Source organism: Heptranchias perlo, chromosome 6 (genome assembly GCF_035084215.1).
Source record: "Heptranchias perlo isolate sHepPer1 chromosome 6, sHepPer1.hap1, whole genome shotgun sequence".
In the NCBI taxonomy this organism is placed as follows: domain Eukaryota; kingdom Metazoa; phylum Chordata; class Chondrichthyes; order Hexanchiformes; family Hexanchidae; genus Heptranchias; species Heptranchias perlo.
The window spans coordinates 57565027-57585965 of NC_090330.1; the positions used below are offsets into that span (position 1 = coordinate 57565027).

Genomic DNA, 20939 nt, shown 5'->3' on the forward strand with positions numbered 1-20939 from the left:
GATATTTCTGGGCACCATGGGATATAGTATTTAAAGTGTGTAGCTTCTAGATATGTCAGAAGTGCTGTCTTTCGGATGAGATGTTAAACCAAGGCCTCCTCAGGTGGACGTAAAAAATCCCGTTCTCCCTGGTGTTCAGGCTAATATTTATCCCTCAACCAACACCACAAAAAACAGATTATCTGGTCATTATCACATTGCTGTTTGTGGGACCTTGCTGTGTACAAATTGGCTGCTGTGTTTCCTCCATTACAACAGTGACTACACTTCTAAAGTACTTCATTTGCTGTAAAGCACTTTGGGACATCCTGAGATCGTGAAAGGCACTTTAAAAATTCAAGTCTTTCTTTCTTTATAATTAGCTGCTTTTTACTTATTTTCTACAGGCTAATGGAACACAGTTCACCAATGTTAGTGACTGGTGAGCTAATTAATCTCGAAATGGAATTCAAAAGCACTTCGAAACAGCTTCAGGCAACCAGTAAGAATGAAACAATGCTGCAGTCAGAGATCATGAGGTTAAAAGCAGAGTAGGTAAAATTTTGTGATTGAACCAGTTCTAAATAAAATCCTTGACAGAATTAAACATTTGAGAAGAGCTTACTTTGTGTTCATCTGAACAATGCCAGAAATTACATGCAGAATTTTATGGTATTTCTGTAGCATGTAGACACATGGGGCTTGATTTAATATTCCATAATTTGGTTCTCATTCAAGTAAGTCCCTTGTTACATTTGTGCCAAGTGTAATGTTGCAGTTTACTAAAGTTGAATGCTGTCACTCATTAAAAATGCAAACTAGGCAAGAACATGCAGTTTCCTTATAAATGAAACCAGGACCATATTTAATACCCCGTAAGAAATTAATACCAGTATATGCGACAGAAAAGGGATGATGAGGCCTAATGTAACAGAAAATAACTTCTCCACCCATGACATGTATTTCCTGATGAAGGAAGTAAGTTTGAATAAAGTGAAAGTCTTTGCACACAAAAAGGAAACAAGATCCTGACCTGGGGACCGCTACAAAATATACCAGAAATAACATTTGATATTAGGCAGTACATTACCTCAGATAGCCTTACCGACAGCACCTCATAGACCAGGACATAAATACAATATACAGTATTGTTTACAGACAAAACAGTTCTGTAAAATATTTTCACTTGTGCCTCTAACTTAAAATAATCTTTCAGTGTAATTTTTATCACATTTGTAGTCAATATTTAAAAGTTATAGTGTACAACAATATTAAGAGCACTGTAGAAATCCTTATACAAGCATAATTTAATAGTGCAAATGCAGAAGAGATGAATGCAATCATAGGGCTATAGGAGTTGCATTTTATATAAAAGGTAATAAAGGTACTGAAAAGGCAGTACATCAAAAATGACACAGGAGAGACTAAGAGGCCGATTTTCAACTGCTGATTACTCATTTCTTGCCTGATAAATGGGCAGCTGGCAATTCAAAATTGGGAGGGAGTACCTTGGCTGCCCAGGAAACTTTGGACTAGAAATTGGGCCGTCCAGCGCCCGTTGTTTCAGCGCTACACGGCCTCCCAAACATCCAAGATGGTGTCTTGGATGCGCACGCCCGCATGCTTCTAATGTGACGTGCGCCGGACGAAATCTTGGTAAAGGGTTTAGCTTGTGCGTAAATAACGAACGCCGGCAGCATGTAAAGTAGGGAGACTATGCGTTTGATCAGTGTGCAACGCTGATTTAAAGTGATAGAAACTATTTTGAGACTTAAGGCTCCACTCAACGCACAGTCTTAACCGCGACCGCCTGAACATGTCTCCCCTCATTATCTGAGGGGTTGCGAATGGAACTGAACACTGTGCAATCGTCAGCAAACATCCCCTTTTCTGACCTCATGATGAAGGGAAGGTTATTGATGAAGCAGCTGAAGATGGTTGTGCCTAGGACACTGCCCTGAGGAACACCTGCAGCAATGTCCTGGGGCTAAGATGATTGGTCTCCAACAACCACTACCATCTTCCTTTGTGCTAGGTACGACTCCAGCCACTGGAGAGTTTTCCCCCTGATTCCCATTGACTTCAATTTTACTAGGGCTCCTTGGTGCCACATTCGGTCAAATGCTGCCTTGATGTCAAGGGCAGTCACTCTCAGCTCACCTCTGGAATTCAGCTCTTTTATCCATGTTTGGACCAAGACTGCAATGAGGTCTGGAGCCGAGCGGTCCTGGCGGAACCCAAACTGAGCATCGGTGAGCAGGTTATTGGTGAGTAGGTGCCACTTGATAGCACTGTCGACGACACTTTTTCCATCACTTTGCTGATGATTGAGTGTAGACTGATGCGGCCGTAATTGGCCGGATTGGATATGTCCTGCTTTTTGTGGACAGGACATACCTGGGCAATTTTCCACATTGTTGGGTAGATGCCAGTGTTGTAGCTGTACTGGAACAGTTTGGCTAGAGGCGCGGCTAGTTCAAGAGCACAAGTCTTCAGCACTACAGCCGGGATGTTGTCAGGGTCCATAGCCTTTGCTGTATCCAGTGCACTCAGCCGTTTCTTGATATCACGTGGAGTGAATCAAATTGGCTTCTATGATGGTGGGGATATCGGGAGGAGGCCAAGATGGATCGTCTACTCGGCACTTCTAGCTGAAGATGGTTGCAAACACTTCAGCCTTGTCTTTTGCACTCACGTGCTGGACTCTGCCATCATTGAGGCTGGGAATGTTTACAGAGCCTCCTCCTCCTGTTAGTTGTTTAATTGTCCACCGCTATTCATGACTGGATGTGGCAGGACTGCAGAGCTTTGATCTGATCCGTTGGTTGTGGAATTGCTTAGCCCTGACTATAGCATGTTGCTTCCGCTGTTTAGCATGCATGTAGTCCCGTGTTGTAGCTTCACTAGATTGGCACCTCATTTTTAGGTACGCCTGGTGCTGCCCCTGGCATGCTCTTCTACACTCCTCATTGAACCAGGGTTGATCCCCTGACTTGTTGGTAATGGTAGAGTGAGGAATATGCCAGGCCATGAGGTTACAGATTGTGCTGGAATACAAATCTGCTGCTGCTGATGTCCACAGCGCCTCATGGATGCCCAGTTTTGAGCTGCTAGATCTGTTCTTAATCTATCTCATTTAGCACGGTGGTAGTGCCACACAATACGTTGGATGGTGTCCTCAGTGTGAAGACGGGACTTCGTCTCCACGAGGACTGTGCGGTGGTCACTCCTACCAATACTGTCATGGACAGATGCATCTGCGACAGGTAGATTGGTGAGGCCGAGGTCATGTAGGTTTTTCCCTTGGGTTGGTTCGCTCACCACCTGCCGCAGGCCCAGTCTGGCAGCTTTGTCCTTCAGGACTCGGCCAGTTCGGTCAGTAGTGGAGCTACTGAGCCACTCTTGATGATGGACATTGAAGTCCCCCACCCAGAGTACATTCTGTGCACTTGCTACCCTCAAGTGCTTCCTCCAAGTGGTGCTCAACATGGAGGAGGACTGATTCATCAGCTGAGGGAGGGAAAGATATGATTCTGTGGGTATGGCTATGTCAGGCTGTTGCTTGACTAGTCTGTGGGACAGCTCTCCCAATTTTGGCACAAGTCCCCAGATGTTAGTGAGGAGGACTTTGCAGGGTCAACTGGGCTTGGTTTGCCTTTGTCGTGTACGGTGCCTAGTAGTCCGATGCCGGGTGGTCCGTCCAGTTTTATTCTTATTGTGACTTTTCATAGCAAGATTGTACAACCGAGTGGCTTGCTCGGCCATTTCAGAGGGCGATTAAGAATCAACCACATTGCTGTGGGTCTGGAGTCACATTTAGGCCAGACCGGGTAAGGACGTCAGGTTTCCTTCCCTAAAGGACATTAGTGAACCAGATGGGTTTTTACGACACTCCGGTAGTTTCATGGCCACCATTACTGATACTAGTTTTTTTTAATTCCAGATTTTATTTAATTAATTGAATTGAAATTCCCCAGCTGCAGTGGCGGGATTATGAACTCATGACTTCTGATCATTAGTCCAGGCCTCTGGATTACTAGTCCAGTAACATAACCACTATGCTACCGTATCCAATATGGAGTTAGGTCACAGATCAACCATGATCTTATTGAATGGCGGAACAGGCTCGAGGGGCTAAATGCCACTTGCTGCCTTCTGTTATGCACCACCTTCTCCTGCAAGAAAGCAGGGCGTGTGTCTGGGTGATGTGCCTGTCATAGTTGAATAGCTGCCAGTGTGTGTGGCCTGTGAGTTGTGGGTGTGCGGCTTGCAACAGTGGTAATGTGTAAGGGTGAGAGGAAGCATCTGATTGGAAGAGTTGAGTACTGATTGAAAGAGTTTGTTGGTAGGTGGGTGATGGGGATGTAATGCATGGAGCAGTGGATACAGCTAGTGGTGCAGTTCGTAGGTGATGCCACTTGACAGTTGACCTCACTCACCTTGACTACTCTTGTCAAAGCATTGAACTTCTTCTTGCACTGCATCCATGTTCATGATGATGTGTGCCTGGCATTGACTTCGTCCCCTACTGCCTCCCACTGCCTTTTGAGCAGATGTCTGGAGGGCCTCTTTCCCCCCCTGCCGATATAGGATGCCCCTCCTTCTATCCACCTCTTGCACCAAGGCGTCTTGTGCATCAGCAGAGAACCTTGGTGCACGCGCTCTTGCAGGCCTGGTACCAACTCGGACCGGCAGGTTGGTGAAATCTGGCATGCAGATTAGAGGATGTGGGATTTCGTAGTGCGCAACCTTTATTCCATGTTTTAACATAACTCAACAGTTTGTAAACATAGGGATGGGGCCTGCATCTGTGTTATACGTGTGAGATGTCTGATCTCCATTCAGATTCCGTGCAGACAGCAGACTGTTATTTTTAGCAAATAACAGGTACCGGCTACCTTTTAAGAGATTTTGGCTGGCTGGCAGACAGGCATCCTACCTTTAAGAGATTGGGGCTCCCCCTGCTAGTGAAAAGTGCAAATGTCCTTGAATTCTTGTGTCAATGCTGATTTGCAACGCTGCTTTCAGTTAAGTACTCAGGCCAGGCGAATGTCTCGCCCTGCCCGCGAAGGAAGCATCGGGCACGGGTTAATCGTGGATCGCAGTACCTGTGCCTGGTTTACGGCCTAATCCAATTTAACCCCCTTTCAATTTTTTTTTGGTGGAGTGCTCCTCCTGGGCCCCAAAGAAACTCTGGAAAGAGTAGAGTAACAATGAAATTAGACTTTGGGAAGGTAGATTTTAGGAGGAAGTACACACAGGTACGATGAGAATGGACCAGGGCTAAGAAAGGGGGCTGCTTTTTGCAGCACCACCCATCCGGGCAAGTGGAGAGTATTCTATCCCACTCCTGACATGTGCCTTTCAGTAGTGGAGAGGGTTTGGCAAGTCAGGAGGTGAGCCACTTGCCACAGAATACCCAGCCTCTAACCTGCTCTAGTGGCCACGGCATGTATGTGGCTCTTCCAGTTGGGTTTCTGGTCAATGGTGACCCCATGGATGTTGATGGTGGGGGTTTCAGCGATGGTAATGCCATTGAATGTGAGTAAGTGCCGTTTGACAGCACTGTTGACGACTCCTTCCATTACTTTGCTAATGATTGGCAGGAGGCTGATAGTGCGGTAATTGACTGGGTTGGATTTGTCCTGCTTTTTATGGACAGAACATACCTGGGCAATTTTGCACGTTGATGGAGATTTGCCAGTATTGTAGGGCACTGGGGGCACTGCTAGTTCTGGAGCACAGGTCTTCAGCACTACAGCCCGGATGTTGTCGGGGCCTGTAGCCTTTGCTGTGTCCAGTTCACTCGGCTGTTTCTTGATATCACGTGGACTGAATCGAATTGGCTGAAGACTGGCATCTATGATGGTGAGACTTCAGGAGGAGGCTGAGAAGGATCATCCACTTGTCACTTCTGGCTGAAGATGCCTTGTCTTTTGCACTCACATGGAAAAATAGGAATAGAATGTGGATTGAAGAAGATAGTCCTGCCATTGTACAGTGCATTGGTCAGGCCACACCTGCAGTATTGTGTGCAGTTCTGATAACCCACTACAGGAAGAATGCAGCTGAACTGAAAAAAGATGCAGAGAAGAGCTACTAGAATAAGTTGGGGACTAGCGATTAAAACATACGAGTATGGACTCACAGACTGGGAGTCTTCTCACTGAAGGAGAGGAAAAGATAGCAGGACACAGGTTTTCAAATGAATACGGTCTGGTGTGTATAGAATTAGTCACTGTTATTTTGTTTGGTATGAAATAAAAGAATCAGAAGATATGAGTTGTAGTGTCAGCTTGGCTCAGTGCTAGCACTCGTGCCTCTGAGTCAGAAGACCATAGCCCCGATATTGGTGGGGAAGATGTGGGAAAGACTGGTAGCGGGCGAAGAACCCAGTCCCGGCAGGGTCTCATTTGAATCATTTTGGGCAGACTCCCGCCCGACAGTCGGCTAGATTGATTGCCTGGCTGGCGGGCAGGAGCAGAAACTAGCGGCAGGAGGCCGCAGCCGGGGACCCATGGGGACTGTCCCGATAGTCAGTGCAGGGGGAAGGCTCTGAGCCGTGGTCGGGAGAGAGGGGTGAACCAAAAGATCGGGACCGTAATCAGGGTTGGGGACCCTCCTGGCCCACAAGAAGTTCTAAAAGGAGCTGATCTTGAGTACTTACCTTCGGCAGTTGGCACCTCCCGCCTTGGATGTGCTGTGGGGCATCCGACAGCTCGGACCTCCCCCTGACGTACAGGTGTCATAGGGTCATGACTTTTGAATGTTAGCTAGGCCCTCACCTGCCTTTTGCCGGAGCATTTTGGATGGCCTGATTTGGGTTTGTAAAAATTTAAACGGTCGGGAAGTCATCAGGTTGGAGCTGGGAGGTAGAATTTTAAAATTTTAACCCGCCCCGTGCACCATTTCCGCTGGACAGCTGCGGGGGGGGGCTGCGGGGAGAGGTTTAAAAATGGGGCCGATGAGTTTAACCCTCTCTCCAGATATATAAGTACATAAACTACACTGACACTCCAGTGCAGTACTGAAGGAGTGCTGGGTTATTGAGGACTGGCACAGTATGAAAGCGTCATGACTACTGCCAGAAAACTGGGCACAGATCTGCATGAGTCGCTGCTGGTGGTCACAAACAAGTTGAACATTGAGCGAAGGGAAGCTCTTCCTGTTGAGAAACAGAACTGATGGGGAGCTTGCAGGGCTACGTGTGTACAATCTATGATGCCCTGCCCCAGCGGGATTTTAGCAATGCTCAGAAATCCCAGTGATCTTTCTTCCTGCTTGTCAGCCTCAAAGGAGAAGGTAATGAACTGTTGACACTTTGCAAACATTGCACCAGTGACCTGCTGGATAGCTGTGTGCATAACAAACTGACTGATGTCATCAGAAGCAGTTTGGAAGGAGCCAGATGCATAAAAAGTTAGAGCCACAGTGACCTTAGTTATTGTTTTATCAGCTTGCTCCTTGTTAGAAAACTTTAGAGATAATTTTAACCTAACCCGCGGGAAACTTATGGGATCATATAGACCGCCATTTTACACTTGCCTGATTTACTTCCATTTATTTTCAGAAATATAGAAGCCAAAAATATATCTAGAGTTTTTTTTAAAAAAAGGAGAAAAAAAGGCCCTAAACAATCATTTGAGGTAGAAATTGCTCGGAGCGGTGAACCAACACTGCTCACCACTCCATAGATTTATACTAACCCACTAACTTACTGCAGTCTTTTCTTTGGCCTCTTCCTCGAATGGGAAGCGGAGAAGAGCCCAGCGTCAGTTCAGGCGAAGCTCGGACCTGTGGGAGAAGTGAGAGGATCAATCTCTCCCCTCAACCAATCAGATCACAGCATTTTTGACAAGCTGCGTTCACTGTCTCTGCCTGCTTGAATTGTTAAACCAGGAAGTGAAAGGTATAACATTAAAATCAATGTAAAAACAGTTATAGACAGCGAAAAAAGAGAGGAGATGAAATAATTGAATTAAATAAAAGAGACAGACGGGAAAATTAAAAAAAATAATTTTTTAATTTTAAAAAAAAAATTTTAATGACCAAAAACTTAAAATAAGGAGTAATGAGGCTCCACATTTTTAAAAGTTAATTTTTAGTATTTTGGCAATCATTAAGACTTATCTGCGCTGTTAAAAGTTAGTTTAGATCTGGTATTTTTAAGCGTACCTATTTTGTGGCGATATTAGTTACTTTCCAGCTGGGCAGATAAGCAAGTTTGCACTTTTTCATTGTTTTCTCTGATTGAATTGCGATGATCCTTTAATTCAAAGCTGTCATATCGGCGACGAAACAGTTAGAGCAAGTTCACGATTTACGCAGATGGGGCAGAAATCACTCACGAAATAACGGAGTGCTGTTGAGCTCTCCATTATTTTGCGAGCGATTTCTGCCCCATTAATCTCTATTAAACATTAGAGCTGGTTGGACGTTGGGATTTTTGTAGACCTGTTGGTGCCATCATTTTTGGTTTGGTGTGTGATCAACAAGCCAGATTTGTACGCCAGCAATCAACTTTAGCCACAGTGAATTTAGGATAGACAGGTTCAGCTGACTCACTGCAGATCTAGCCTTTCATTGATCTGCTGTCTTCAACTCAGTTATCATCATTCCATCATAGTTTCTGCCACTCCTCGGAGCCAGTAACTTGTTTCTCTAGTCTTTTTGCAATACCCAGCAATGGATAACTCCATTGACACCGATGCTGAATGGGGTGATTAGTTTACAAATTTTCATGTGCATGGACAAATTTTCATGGACAGCCTCAATTGAACCTGGCTTCAGTGGAGCTTGACTGTATAATGCTCAGCTAATCAGAATGCTGTACTTTTGAACAGTGTGAGATCAAATTCTAATTGAGGGACAGACAGTTGAGCTTGATTGAGGATATCTAATGTAAGGGTAAATTTTCATCTTCAGAACAGAACTTTGTACGTCAGGAGAACATATAAAGGAAGGCAATGTGTGCCTCCATGATTTTCTATCCGTGAAGATGAAAAGTTACAGCATATTGGTGCTGGGATTTAATAAAGGATTCAGGGACAGATATTCGGGGGAGGCTATATGACAGCACAGTGTTTGGTTAAAGAAAGTCACAAAATATCTGGAATTGCAGATTTTAAAGTGAAACTGAATAGTGATGAGTGACTGCATATACTGTACAAGGAATTGGAACTAAGTAGGGTAATCTAAAAGACAAGGAGTAATATTTTAATTGAAGGGTGTACAACCTGTGATCTTGTCCTACAGTCATCCTGCCCAACCTTAACCAGCTTGCAGATGTGATCAATAAAACCCATCTGGTGACTAGTCTGTTTAATATTATTGTCAGAATCTACCTCACCAACTGTATCACGAAATATCTAATTGATTTGTCATGGAATACTTTGAGAGTTGTTAACTATGCCTTTGTGACATAATTTTCCTTATTTACTGTTCCTACAGTATAAACTACCTGCATAAATGTATACATGTTCCTAAATCACATATTGTTCATTTAGAGTACATGTTAAAAAAACATTGGCCTAGAAATTCAGTGGCGCCACACCTGTTTTTCAGGGCAGGCAGGAAGCATGCGCTCATTACGAGGTCCACACATGGCCTAACCCATGGTCCTTAAAGGGGCTGCTGCAGGCCGCCACCAAAATGGTACGTTTTTAAAAAAATACTTACTTGAATTTGGAGCCGGGAGGTGCAGGAATGCGCCTCCTAGTTCCATTGCAGTCCCACTGACTGTTGCTGGCACCCAGTCGCCCGCCACCCCCCTGATTGCCTTCCTTTCCGGTTGCCCCCATCCAGATCGCCTTCCCTTCCCCTTTAAGCACTTTCCTGAGGCTGTTGCTGGCAACGCAGCGGCCCGAAATTCCAAGCCTCTTCGCCGGTGAGCTGCCTGGGAATGCACAGCAGGTGTTTGCAGCTCACCGGTCTCATTTAAATGAGGCCCGAGGCCCAATTTCAGGTGTGCCTCGGACCTACCCGTTCAAGCACAGGGATCATTCCTTGCACCCAGTTCTATGAATTTTTACGCCATTAAACCTTTATTTATAAGGGAGCAGTAGATTTGATTTGTTGGACGAGCCTTAAATGCATGCACAACATCACAAAATCTGAGGCACATTTCAAATTTTAATCGTGATTAACAGCACAAATGTTGTGTATTGAAACTAGGGAATGTGTTTTTAACTTTTTCTACTGCCATTTATGTCTCCTTTTAGTCTCCAGATTAACAACCCTATAAACATATAATCAGAAGCATATAGCATTCATTTTTCATTAAGTGTTCCAAAGTACTTTTGCTGTTTAGTTCATTCCTGTTATTTTCCTGTTGTTACTTCTTTAAAATTCTATATTTATCTAAACTTTCTGGGCCTTTATGTGGAACTTGTTTTAATCTCCTAATGTTTATAAATAATATACATTTGATGCAGTTATTAAAGTTGCAGTTCACACTGCATAATAAATCATACAGATCAGGAAGACCTCAGATTCATTTCCTGTTTAAATGAATGTTTTCTCATTTTTTGACAAACCTTGAAAACTTTAATGTGACTTTTGTAACCAGCACAAAAATGATCTTGTAGTAATTAATACCATTATTTTAAAAAAGTTTAAAGGCAGAATTCAATTATTGGAAAAAGATACCAAACACATACACTAGCCCTTTGAGCACTAATCTTTATGCGAACAATATGAAGTTCATATTCAGGAAGGAAAGGTTTAAAACCAGGACAAAATCTTTCTAGTTACCATAAGAGCCAAAATGCGTTTGTGTGAAGATCCACATAGAGATGAAGATATATATATTGTTTTTCCTTAGGCTTGATTTATCCCATACATATTGCATGCAGCAGAACAATGAGCTCAGCAGAAAGGAGGAGGAGTTACAGAGATTGCAGAATGAGTACATGGAAGGGAACAAGGAAATCAATAAAGTATGTCAGTAGCATTGTGTCTGCTATAGCATAAATTTAGGACTTTATTACATGATGCATTATTCAGGCTATTTTATCACTTAGCCATTAAAAGTTACAATTTTGTACTATATCTTTTTTAATTGCACATATTTGATCAGCGTCAGTTTTTTTCAATTGGATCTATGATGGCTCTGTAAGTCAAAAATAGAAACTGCAAAATCACCTACTGTGGTTAATTTTTTCCCAGTACTAGCATGCATTAATAATAGGAAAAATCCAGCAGCTATGAGTTAAATGTGACCCTACATTCACAGAAGCTTGCTGAAAAATATTGATAGTTTTAATGGAAAAATTATTATTTTCTACATTTTTGAGCCTATTCTGCAATCTTACTAATTGCTACAATTCATTGCTTTATCATAGCTAGCATGAAGACTCAGATACTACTAAATTGAAAGTTTTAAAAATGAAGACCATGCAAACATAGGAAATTGAAGATCAGGAAAAGACCAGCTGGTCCACCATGCCTGTCCTAAACTGTTGTGTAACTTTTGCACACCATGCATCCCCATCCACTGTTTCCCTTCTCCCCCTCCCCCTGCCCCCAGCCACACAATCTCCTGGGAGAGGCAAAAATAGTTCAGAATTTCACTTAATCTAATTTCTCTGGAGGGTGTCCAATTTTTTGGACATTTTTTGCTGTGGTGCAATCTCAGTTTCATGGTTTGCATTGGCCCCTGCAGTAGGTCAGGATCAGGTAAAAAGACAAACAGGAGCCTGTCATGCCTATCCCTGTACCCCATGTGGTCAGGAACCAAAAGAAGCATCAACAACTGTGTCACTTTCAATTGTAAGCAACTTTGCCATAAGCGAATCCTTTGGTAAAATTTAGAACTCTGTCCCAACAATTTGTTTTAACCTCAAATTCAAAAAAATCCCTAAAATTGCACCAGCATGGCTTTTCCTTTCCCTTACATTTTGTTTTGTTGTCTTTTTGGATTTGGGACATTTGTATGATGGAGGTTCATGTCTACTACAAAATAAATTGACTGCCATAGTATGTTTCACTTAGACCCTTTTACTGGAATGGACAGAGAATTTTTTAATTCCTATTCTGTGGATTTGAACAGAGGTACCAGATGAGAAAGGATGGTGCTCTAATGGACCTTCTAATTACAAATTCTTCTTCTAACAATTGTAGCATCCCCATTGCCATTATATTCCATCAGAACGGGCAATTAAATATAGCTGCTTGAATACCTTGGCTATAAATTGTAAAAATCATATAACCATGTCACTTGAACTCAAAAAATATTTTGAATAGTTATTTTATTCTGTGATTTTATTGCAGTTGAGGGACTGTCTGTGTCAGAAGGAGCAGTTGCATACCTCTGAGATGGTGGAAATGAGAACAGAGGTTTCCAACCTGACTACAGAGCTCGATCAAAAAGAAATCACCATAGCAACTGTAACAGAGAAAACTGCTCATCTGGAAAAGCAACTCAAAACTGAGCTGGAAAAAAGAGAACAAATATTGGCTGAATATTGGGTGTGTGAAACTGTACATTCACAAGTGGTATCTGGATGGACTGTTTAACAGCTAATCTTAAAAGTAAACTCCTTAGATATGATAGTAAGAGAGCTGGGGTATCTGACAACTCTAGGTGAACGCAAGTATTTTTGTGCAACGACATTCATTTTTGAAATATGCAGTGCTAAACAAGCTAGTGGGCTTTCTACTCTTCCTACTTTTTGCTATAGAATTGTGAAGAATCAAATGTTCTTGTACTTCACAAAATCATTTTCTAATTACATATTTTACTGCATGTTTATGTGGCCATAAATTTATATCACCTACAATGTTTGCTGTTATTATTGGGCCTGCTTTTGCTGTCAGCAACGAATGAACGGTGCCAACCGTTTGTTAGACTTGCACTTGCCCATAGACTTTCTGAGTTTTTGCACGGCAAGTTCTTCTAAATTAGAGATCTGAAAAGTGCAGTGCCATTTACAGGGCATCTGGGATCAGTGTGAACAGGGCAAGCAGCTGTGTATCTTCTTAACCAATCAGACTTTTTTATTTGTTCATGGGATGTTGGTGTCGCTGGCAAGGTCAGCATTTATTGCCCATCCCTAATTGCCCTTGAGAAGGTGGTGGTGAGCCGCCTTCTTGAACTGCTGCAGTCCGTGTGGTGAAGGTTCTCCCACAGTGCTGTTAGGTAGGGAGTTCCAGGATTTTGACTTAGCGACGATGAAGGAACGGCGATATATTTCCAAGTCGGGATGGTGTGTGACTTGGAGGGGAACGTGCAAGTGGTGTTTTTCCCATGTGCCTGCTGCCCTTGTCCTTCTAGGTGGTAGAGGTCGCGGGTTTGGGAGGTGCTGTCGAAGAAGCCTTGGTGAGTTGCTGCAGTGCATCCTGTACATGGTACCACGGTGCGCCGGTGGTGAAGGGAGTGAAAGTTTAGGGTGGTGGATGGGGTGCCACTCAAGCGGGCTGCTTTGTCCTAGATGGTGTCGAGCTTCTTGAGTGTTGTTGGAGCTGCAGTCACCCAGGCAAGTGGAGAGTATTCCATCACACTCCTGACTTATGCCTTGTAGATGGTGGAAATGCTTTGGGGAGTCAGGAGGTGAGTCACTGACCTGCTGTTGTAGCCACAGTATTTATATGGCTGGTCCAGTTAAGTTTCTGGTCAATGGTGACCCCCAGGATGTTGATGGTGGGGGATTCGGCGATGATAATGCCATTGAATGTCAAGGGGAGGTGGTTAGACTCTCTCTTGTTGGAGATTGGTCATTGCCTAGCACTTGTCTGGCGCGAATGTTAATTGTCACTTATCAGCTCAAGCCTGGATGTTGTCCAGATCTTGCTGCATGCGGGCACAGACTGCTTCATTATCTGAGGGGTTGCGAATGGAACTGAACACTGTGCAATCATCAGCGAACATCCCCATTTCTGACCTTATGATGGAGGGAAGATCATTGATGAAGCAGCTGAAGATGGTTGGGCCTAGGACACTGCCCTGAGGAACTCCTGCAGCAATGTCCTGGGGATGAGATGATTGGCCTCCAACAACCACTACCATCTTCCTTTGTGCTAGGTATGACTCTAGCCACTGGAGAGTTTTCCCCCATTGACTTCAATTTTACTAGGACTCTGTCAAATGCTGCCTTGATGTCAAGGGCAGTCACTCTCACCTCACCTCTGGAATTCAGCTCTTTTGTCCATGTTTGGACCAAGGCTGTAATGAGGTCTGGAGCCGAGTGGTCCTGGCGGAACCCAAACTGGGCATCGGTCAGCAGGGTATTGGTGAGTAAGTGCTGTCAACGACACCTTCCATCACTTTGCTGATGATTGAGAGTAGACTGATGGGGCGGTAATTGGCTGGATTGGATTTGTCCTGCTTTTTGTGGACAGGACATACCTGGGCAATGTTCCACATTGTCGGGTAGATGCCAGTGTTGTAACTGTACTGGAACAGTTTGGCTAGAGGCCTGGCTAGTTCTGGAATACATCCAGTTCTGGCTAGTTCTGGAAGCATTGTTAATGAGCAACACGGAGTCTGAACCAGGCAGTGTAAGTTAGAATAGTGAATTCAATGTCATATCAGGTACAGTATCAAATGTGAAGTTTTGTCGAAAGGAAAACATTACTATGGCAAAGAATATTTTCAGTTTAAAGTTTCTCTATTGCAGTTGCTTGGAAATATTCTTTAAAATCCCTTCTACCTATGATGAGATATTGGTTTTCATCTTTTTTGCTGGTAGCATTCTGATTAACAAGATTGTTTGTTCTGAAGACTAGGCGAGACCTGCTTAATTGATGTCAGTAGCAGATCTGTCAGCAAACAGATGTTAACATGAATCAGCATCATCCTTTTTGATTTTGGATGCTGATGTGAAGGTGTTAATTTTACAAATACAATAATTTTTACATATTTGGATGCTTTAATTGACAGATATCCATCATTTTTAATGCTGGAGGACATTATCTTGATATAGGGATAAGAAATGATGAAATATATGATAAGGGACATTTTCCTCTGCACTGTCTGAGAATGCTTGATGCTGACACAAGAGGGGTGATTTTAACCCCCAAGAACGGTTGGGTTGGGGTCGGATGGGAGGCTGAAGTGACAGCTTTTTGGAGCGGGACCACATTCCGGCTCCAACGTGCCCACTTCCGGGCTTGACCCAGGCTCATTAGGATGCGCATGCGCAACAGACACCCGGAAGTTCCACCGGCACTTAAAGCCGACGGGCCGATATTTAAAGAGCCAATTTAGGTTTTTGAAAGACTTAAGATGATTAACTTTTTATGGACTCTGCAACAGAATTGAATTTGACTTCTCCTGAACGTGCCTCCTGTGGCCTCTGAAACATTCCATAGAAACGGAGGCTAATTGCAGGTGAAGCTCATTTGGACCTTTAAACCGGTGATTGACACATCTCAATAAAAGGTGAGGTCTTGCAGCTGGGCATTCAGTTCTCTCAAACAAGTTTGGCTGTGAGTTCGTTGTGTTTGGACAGAGATTAATTTGTTGAGACTGAGAATTCTTGTGTTCAGACAAATTTACCTACATCTTGGATCCCCTCAGACTGACAAGATCAGGACTCAACAAGGACCTGGAGAAGAGCAGAGAGGAGATCAATGGAGGGGCCAAGGTGGCCAGAGGCACTACTCACGTGAGAGGGTGTACAGGCAGAGGCTGAGCTTCCTGGAACTCTCTGAGGAGCGGTGCCTGCGCAGGCTCAGATTGAGTCAGCAGGTGGTTGCAGACATCTGCACGCTCCTTCATGCAGAGCTGGGCCTGGTGGCCATGCACTGCCTGTCGCAGTTAAAGTAACCACTGCCCTCAATTTCTTCGCCTCCAGCTCCTTCGAGGGTGCCACCAGGTGACATCGCCAGGGTGTCTCAGTCATCAGCACGTAAGTGTATACGATAGGTGATGGATAGCTTGTTTGCCAGGGCATCTGATTATGTCAACTTCCCCCGCGACGACATCAGCCAGACTGAGAGGGCAGTGGATTTCAACTCCCTGGCTGGCTTCCCACTGGTGCAGGGCGCAATTGATTGCACATACATAGCAATCCAAGGACATCCACATGAGCCAGGACTGTTCATCAACTGAAAGGGATATCACTCCACCTTTGCATAATCTGGTGTGCGACCACTGGAGGAGGTTTCTGCAGGTTCCCTGGCAGCTGCCATGATTCCTTCATCCAACATCCCGGACCTCTTCCATGCACAAGACAGACTTAAGGGCTGGCTCCTTGGAGACAAAGGATACCGCCTGCAGACGTGGCTCATGACTCCTGTGAGAAACCCCACCAACGAGGCACAGCAGCAGTACATCCAGAGCTGCATCACCACCAGGATTATCATTAAGCAAGCCATAGGAATGCTGAAGATGCGCTTCAAGTGCCTGGATAAATGTGGGGGAGTCCTTCATACTCACCAGTGAGAGTGCAGAATAATCGTTGTGTGCTGCGTCCTGCGCAACATCGCGCAGCAGAGAGAGTTACAGGTGGAAGAGGTCGTATGAGCTCATCAAGCATCCTCATCTGCCGGCAACATTGAAGAAGAGGATGAGGAAAAGGACGAGGAGGAGGAAAATGAAGATGGGGATCCCATCACCAGAGCAGCCGTGCACATTGCTGCCCATGATGACAGGAATGCCCTCATCTCTAACAGGTTCTCATAATAAGATATGCAAATTGAAGACTTTGAACTATTCAGGCCGCCTGAAATCACCACCACCACCAGCCACCCTCCTTCCTGCCCCCCTCTGCATAAAACAGACCTTCAACCATGCATACACCCATTGCACACGTGCCCAATGGGTGCCATCATGTCTTGGCATTCATGATGAACACATGAAAAGGTGAATTCACAAAAGGAACTCAATAATGGGCAAGACATTGCAGTGGTGGTGAGAATCATAACATTTAACGTGACACAAAGAAAAAATATATATAAATTAACTGTACGACATTTCGTCAGACACCCTTGTGCATACCCTTAGCCTTATTCTTCCTGCTGCTTCTACATGGTGCATCCCCTGCGGCTTCAGCAGAGGTACTGGCACGTTGCTCAGATCCTTGCCCTGACTGCTGAGATGTTCTCAACCTACGACCTCTGGGTTTTGGAGCCCGTGAGGCACTGGTGCAGGGGCAGACTCGACCATCGGGAGAGGAGAACATTGCGGGCACGGTTGCGGGGGGGGTGCAGTGGAGGGTGGGGGGTGCAGGCAACTGGTGAAAGGTGGGAGCGCTTTGAGTGGAGTCCCCACTTCCATGTCCCCTTTTGCCATCATCCCTCTCCCGAGCCAGCGCAACATCACTCCCACCACTCTGCTGAGCAGATGTGCCACATTCTAAGGCCACGGCTAAAGTATCTGTCTGCCTGTTTAAGGCAGCAGACATGTTGGCATCCAGAGTCTGCATGGACTCATTCGAGAACCGTGCTTGAAGCTCAATGGAGGATATCACTCTCTCCATCGCAGACATTCCCGCACTTGCCTCTGCCACCACTCCACCAGTGATGGGGTTGGACTCCTCCATCCTCCACCCTCTCTGCTATTGTGGAGGATGTGCGTGGCTAGTTTTCCAGTACCTCGCAAACATGCAGCTGTACCTCTATCATTCTCAATTTCTGTGTCCAGCTGAGCAGAGCTTGGAGAGGAGTGTGGCCCCTGATGCGGATTCCCCACAGCTGCCCCTGCCACCAGTGTCTGCTTGTGCACACTTGTGAGTGGTGAATCACCAGGTGACAACCCAATTATCTGGCTAACACAACCCACCAAAGTGCCAGTACCTGCGCTGGTGCATGGGTGGATATCATGTGGCAGTGCACCTTCAGAAGGATTGAGTTCCTCTGAGGAATCACCTTATTCCATAGTGGCTGACTCTTCTTCAATCCGTGAAGGTCCTGGAAGACAACATAAAGCAATATTAATTATTCATCGGATAAGTGACAATCTTTCCAATGAGCATACTGAGGTGTGGAACAGTTCAATCATTGATAGCATCAATTCATCATGTGTGTGAAGGATGTTAAAGTTCTGTCACAAGCCATCTATGGGTTACCAGTCTCTCCATCTCTGGTGGCCAGGCATGCAACCGTTTGACTGATGTCCATCGCCACCTCCTCCGCATCTGTCAACAAGACTATTTGTGGTGGCCCGTCTCCAGTCCTCTCCCTCTCCCTTGCATTTTGCTCTATTCTCCTACAAGGGGAAAAAGAACAAATGTGAGATTGACTGAAGGTGACGTCTTCACCCGATGGATGCATTGCTTTGGGTGAGTCTGACAATGAAACAGATGCATCAGAAAGTGACTATCAGACAGATTCATCACATTGCATCAGGATTGGGGTGAGTGGCAGTGGTGGGTTCACAAATGGGGAGGTGAGGAAGTGCATAGAAAGTGAAGGTTAGTTGATGATGAAACAGAAGTGGGTGTGAGGAGTGATGTGATGGAGTAGGCTTGCCAACACAGACTGAGAGAGGGAGGGGAGGATTCTTTTCACAGGATGTGGGTGAATCAGCAAATGTACTCACTTTTCCTGATCTGGCTAGGTCATTAAACCGTTTCTTGCATTGAACCCAGGACCTGGGCACCATGCTCGTGCTGCTGAGCTCCTCTGCCTTCTTAGTGGCAGAAGCAAGTCACTTCCTGCTGTCAGCTGGGTACAGGATGTCCTTCCTGCTTCACCTGATCTGGTGAAGCATCACTGAACCAAGGTGCTGCCTTTGCTTTGTGCTGCTGCATTTTCGTTGCTCCTCCTTTCTCCTTCAAAATCCATTTTTGCTCAAGCCCTTTAAATATTCCAGTTCACAGCACGTCATGCGGGTGCGCAGTACCCTCGCTGCGCAGCTTGGAGACACGAAACCCAGAAATAAAATTAAGTGCCTTCAATTCAGTTGTGATCGCTCAAACCAACACGCTAAAATTATTTTCAGGTTTCCCACGCGACTAATTACCCACCCGCTGAGTTCCCGCCGCCATGCTAAAATCATGCTCTGAAATGGGAAAATTACTCATTCCTCAGTTCGATAAACACAATAAAAAGAAATCTCAAATTAGATCGACATATTTAATTAATAAATCTTCGTGCAGCTCATGTTTTTTTCTGAATTTACAGATGGCCATGGACCAGCTCGAATCTCTTAAAGCGGAGAACAAACACTTGAAGGAAATTTTGAAAATTTTGGAGGGTAAAAGATCTATGGTAAATGGAAATGAAATGTGCAGGATAAAATGACAATATTGTAGACTACAATCCTTCTCTTTGGTACTGTGCAGTTTTTCAGCTCAAAGGGTAGATTGGTGGATATAAATACCACTGTGGATCTGACTACTGATCTGGATTAGGGGTTTATGGGTGACTTGACCGTCAATTTTTCAGTTCACCTTGTGAGGAAGCACCATGCATTGCTCTATAACCTCATGACAGCACAGGTAAAATTAGTGACTTCCAAGTTATCAACTACATACATCCCACCATTGCATAACACTGTTTTGCAGTACCATTACCATGTGCCACTGTATTGCCTTCGTAATCAGTATTTGGAGTAGTGTTGAACTGTGTGCCTTTGCTTTCAGCGCCCTCCGAGCCCCCCCCCCCCCCCCCCCCCCACCATTGGCCCACAACTCCTGGGGAAGAGGGCAGAAGGACTTCCACCCACCACAGAGATGCCCCGTTGACCTCAGCTGACTTCCGGTCTCGGGGTCATTATGATACTTGCTCCATTTGGATGTATTACCAAAGAGAGGGAAAATTTTTGATGTAGCAGGCCTTGGAGGACCTGGCACATGGTTGGGATGCAGACAGCCTCCATGCAAAATGGCTTTTCTTAAGTTTTTACTTCCCCCTGGCCCCCTTCCTGTTTTGGGCCTGTGCAAGATAACACTCCCTGAGTGCTTGCTAGGCTTTGGCTGCACATTGATTTTTTTTGCCCCCTTCCAGTGACCACTGAATGCTGGTTCTTGGGCCTAACAGGAACATTTAGTGTTCATGCAGTACAATTAGCAGTAGAGCTATGTTTCCCTCATTTGTGCACAGAATAATCATACACCCACCCATATATGCACAGGCATACTCTGTCCTGATAGAACCTACCCCTGGAAAATGGTGGAGAGGTGAGAATGTGGCGCAGTGTGTCCCCATGTAGCATTCCACCACTTCCTAACCTGATCTGGTGAAAAATCACCGGCGTGGGGGGTGGCAAAGCAAACCTAACCCTGTAAATCTGAAACTGCTTGAATAATGGATCGATAGACTGCTAATCTGAAGTGCCATGTCATTGCTCAGTAACTCTGTGCTTTTATGTACTGCTCTTTGTCTTATGTCATTTAAGGGCTTTAGTGGTTCATAACTTTTTCATTGTTTAAATTTAAGTAATTGATTTCATGAATACACTAGTTTGTGGTTTGTTTTAGTGATCTGGCTGACAGAAATATAGTTATTTCCTTCATGTTTTATGAAAAATTGCCATTTAGAACTTTACAGAGAAAGATCAATAAAGTACTTTCTGCCCATTATTGACTGAGCATTCTTCTAGAATAAGATTGATGATATTTCAGTACATTTATTACTTTCTTTGCAGATAGCAGATAATCAGATGAAGGAGTTGCAGAATGTTTATGCAACCTCTATCTATAAACTGGGGTATGATAATAAACAGTTACAGAAGGACTTGGTCAAACTACGGGCGGAGCTGGAAACGTCTTCTAAGGCTAGCCAGGAAAAGTACGAGGCAGCTCTTCGCCATACACAACAGGCTGTAGCAGAGATGAAAGAACATGAGGACAGGTAAAGTGGATGTTGCAGTTATTATGAAGCAGAGTGTTAAATCTTTGAAAACTCAGTTTCCTTTTTGACATTAAGGTTTACATGTTTTCTCTCCATCTGTGAAATTTGTTTGTAGCTTTTTGCAATACTGACTTGCAGAAATGTACCTTGCTACAGAGTAATTCCTTATCAGTGGTAATATTTGGGAAATGCAGAAACATTTTCACATTGTTTTTATTTTTTGT

General features: G+C 44.6%; 1 protein-coding gene across 1 annotated transcript in view; it reads left to right on the plus strand.

The window, feature by feature from the left end:
• LOC137323191 (deuterosome assembly protein 1-like) overlaps positions 1-20939 on the plus strand; it is a 127637-nt gene that overhangs the window by 79565 nt on the left and 27133 nt on the right. The window contains exons 8-11 of the mRNA XM_067986700.1: positions 10802-10916; positions 12250-12447; positions 19045-19131; positions 20510-20715. Coding sequence (XP_067842801.1) covers positions 10802-10916; positions 12250-12447; positions 19045-19131; positions 20510-20715 — 606 coding nt within the window. The remainder of the gene's footprint in view (positions 1-10801; positions 10917-12249; positions 12448-19044; positions 19132-20509; positions 20716-20939) is intronic.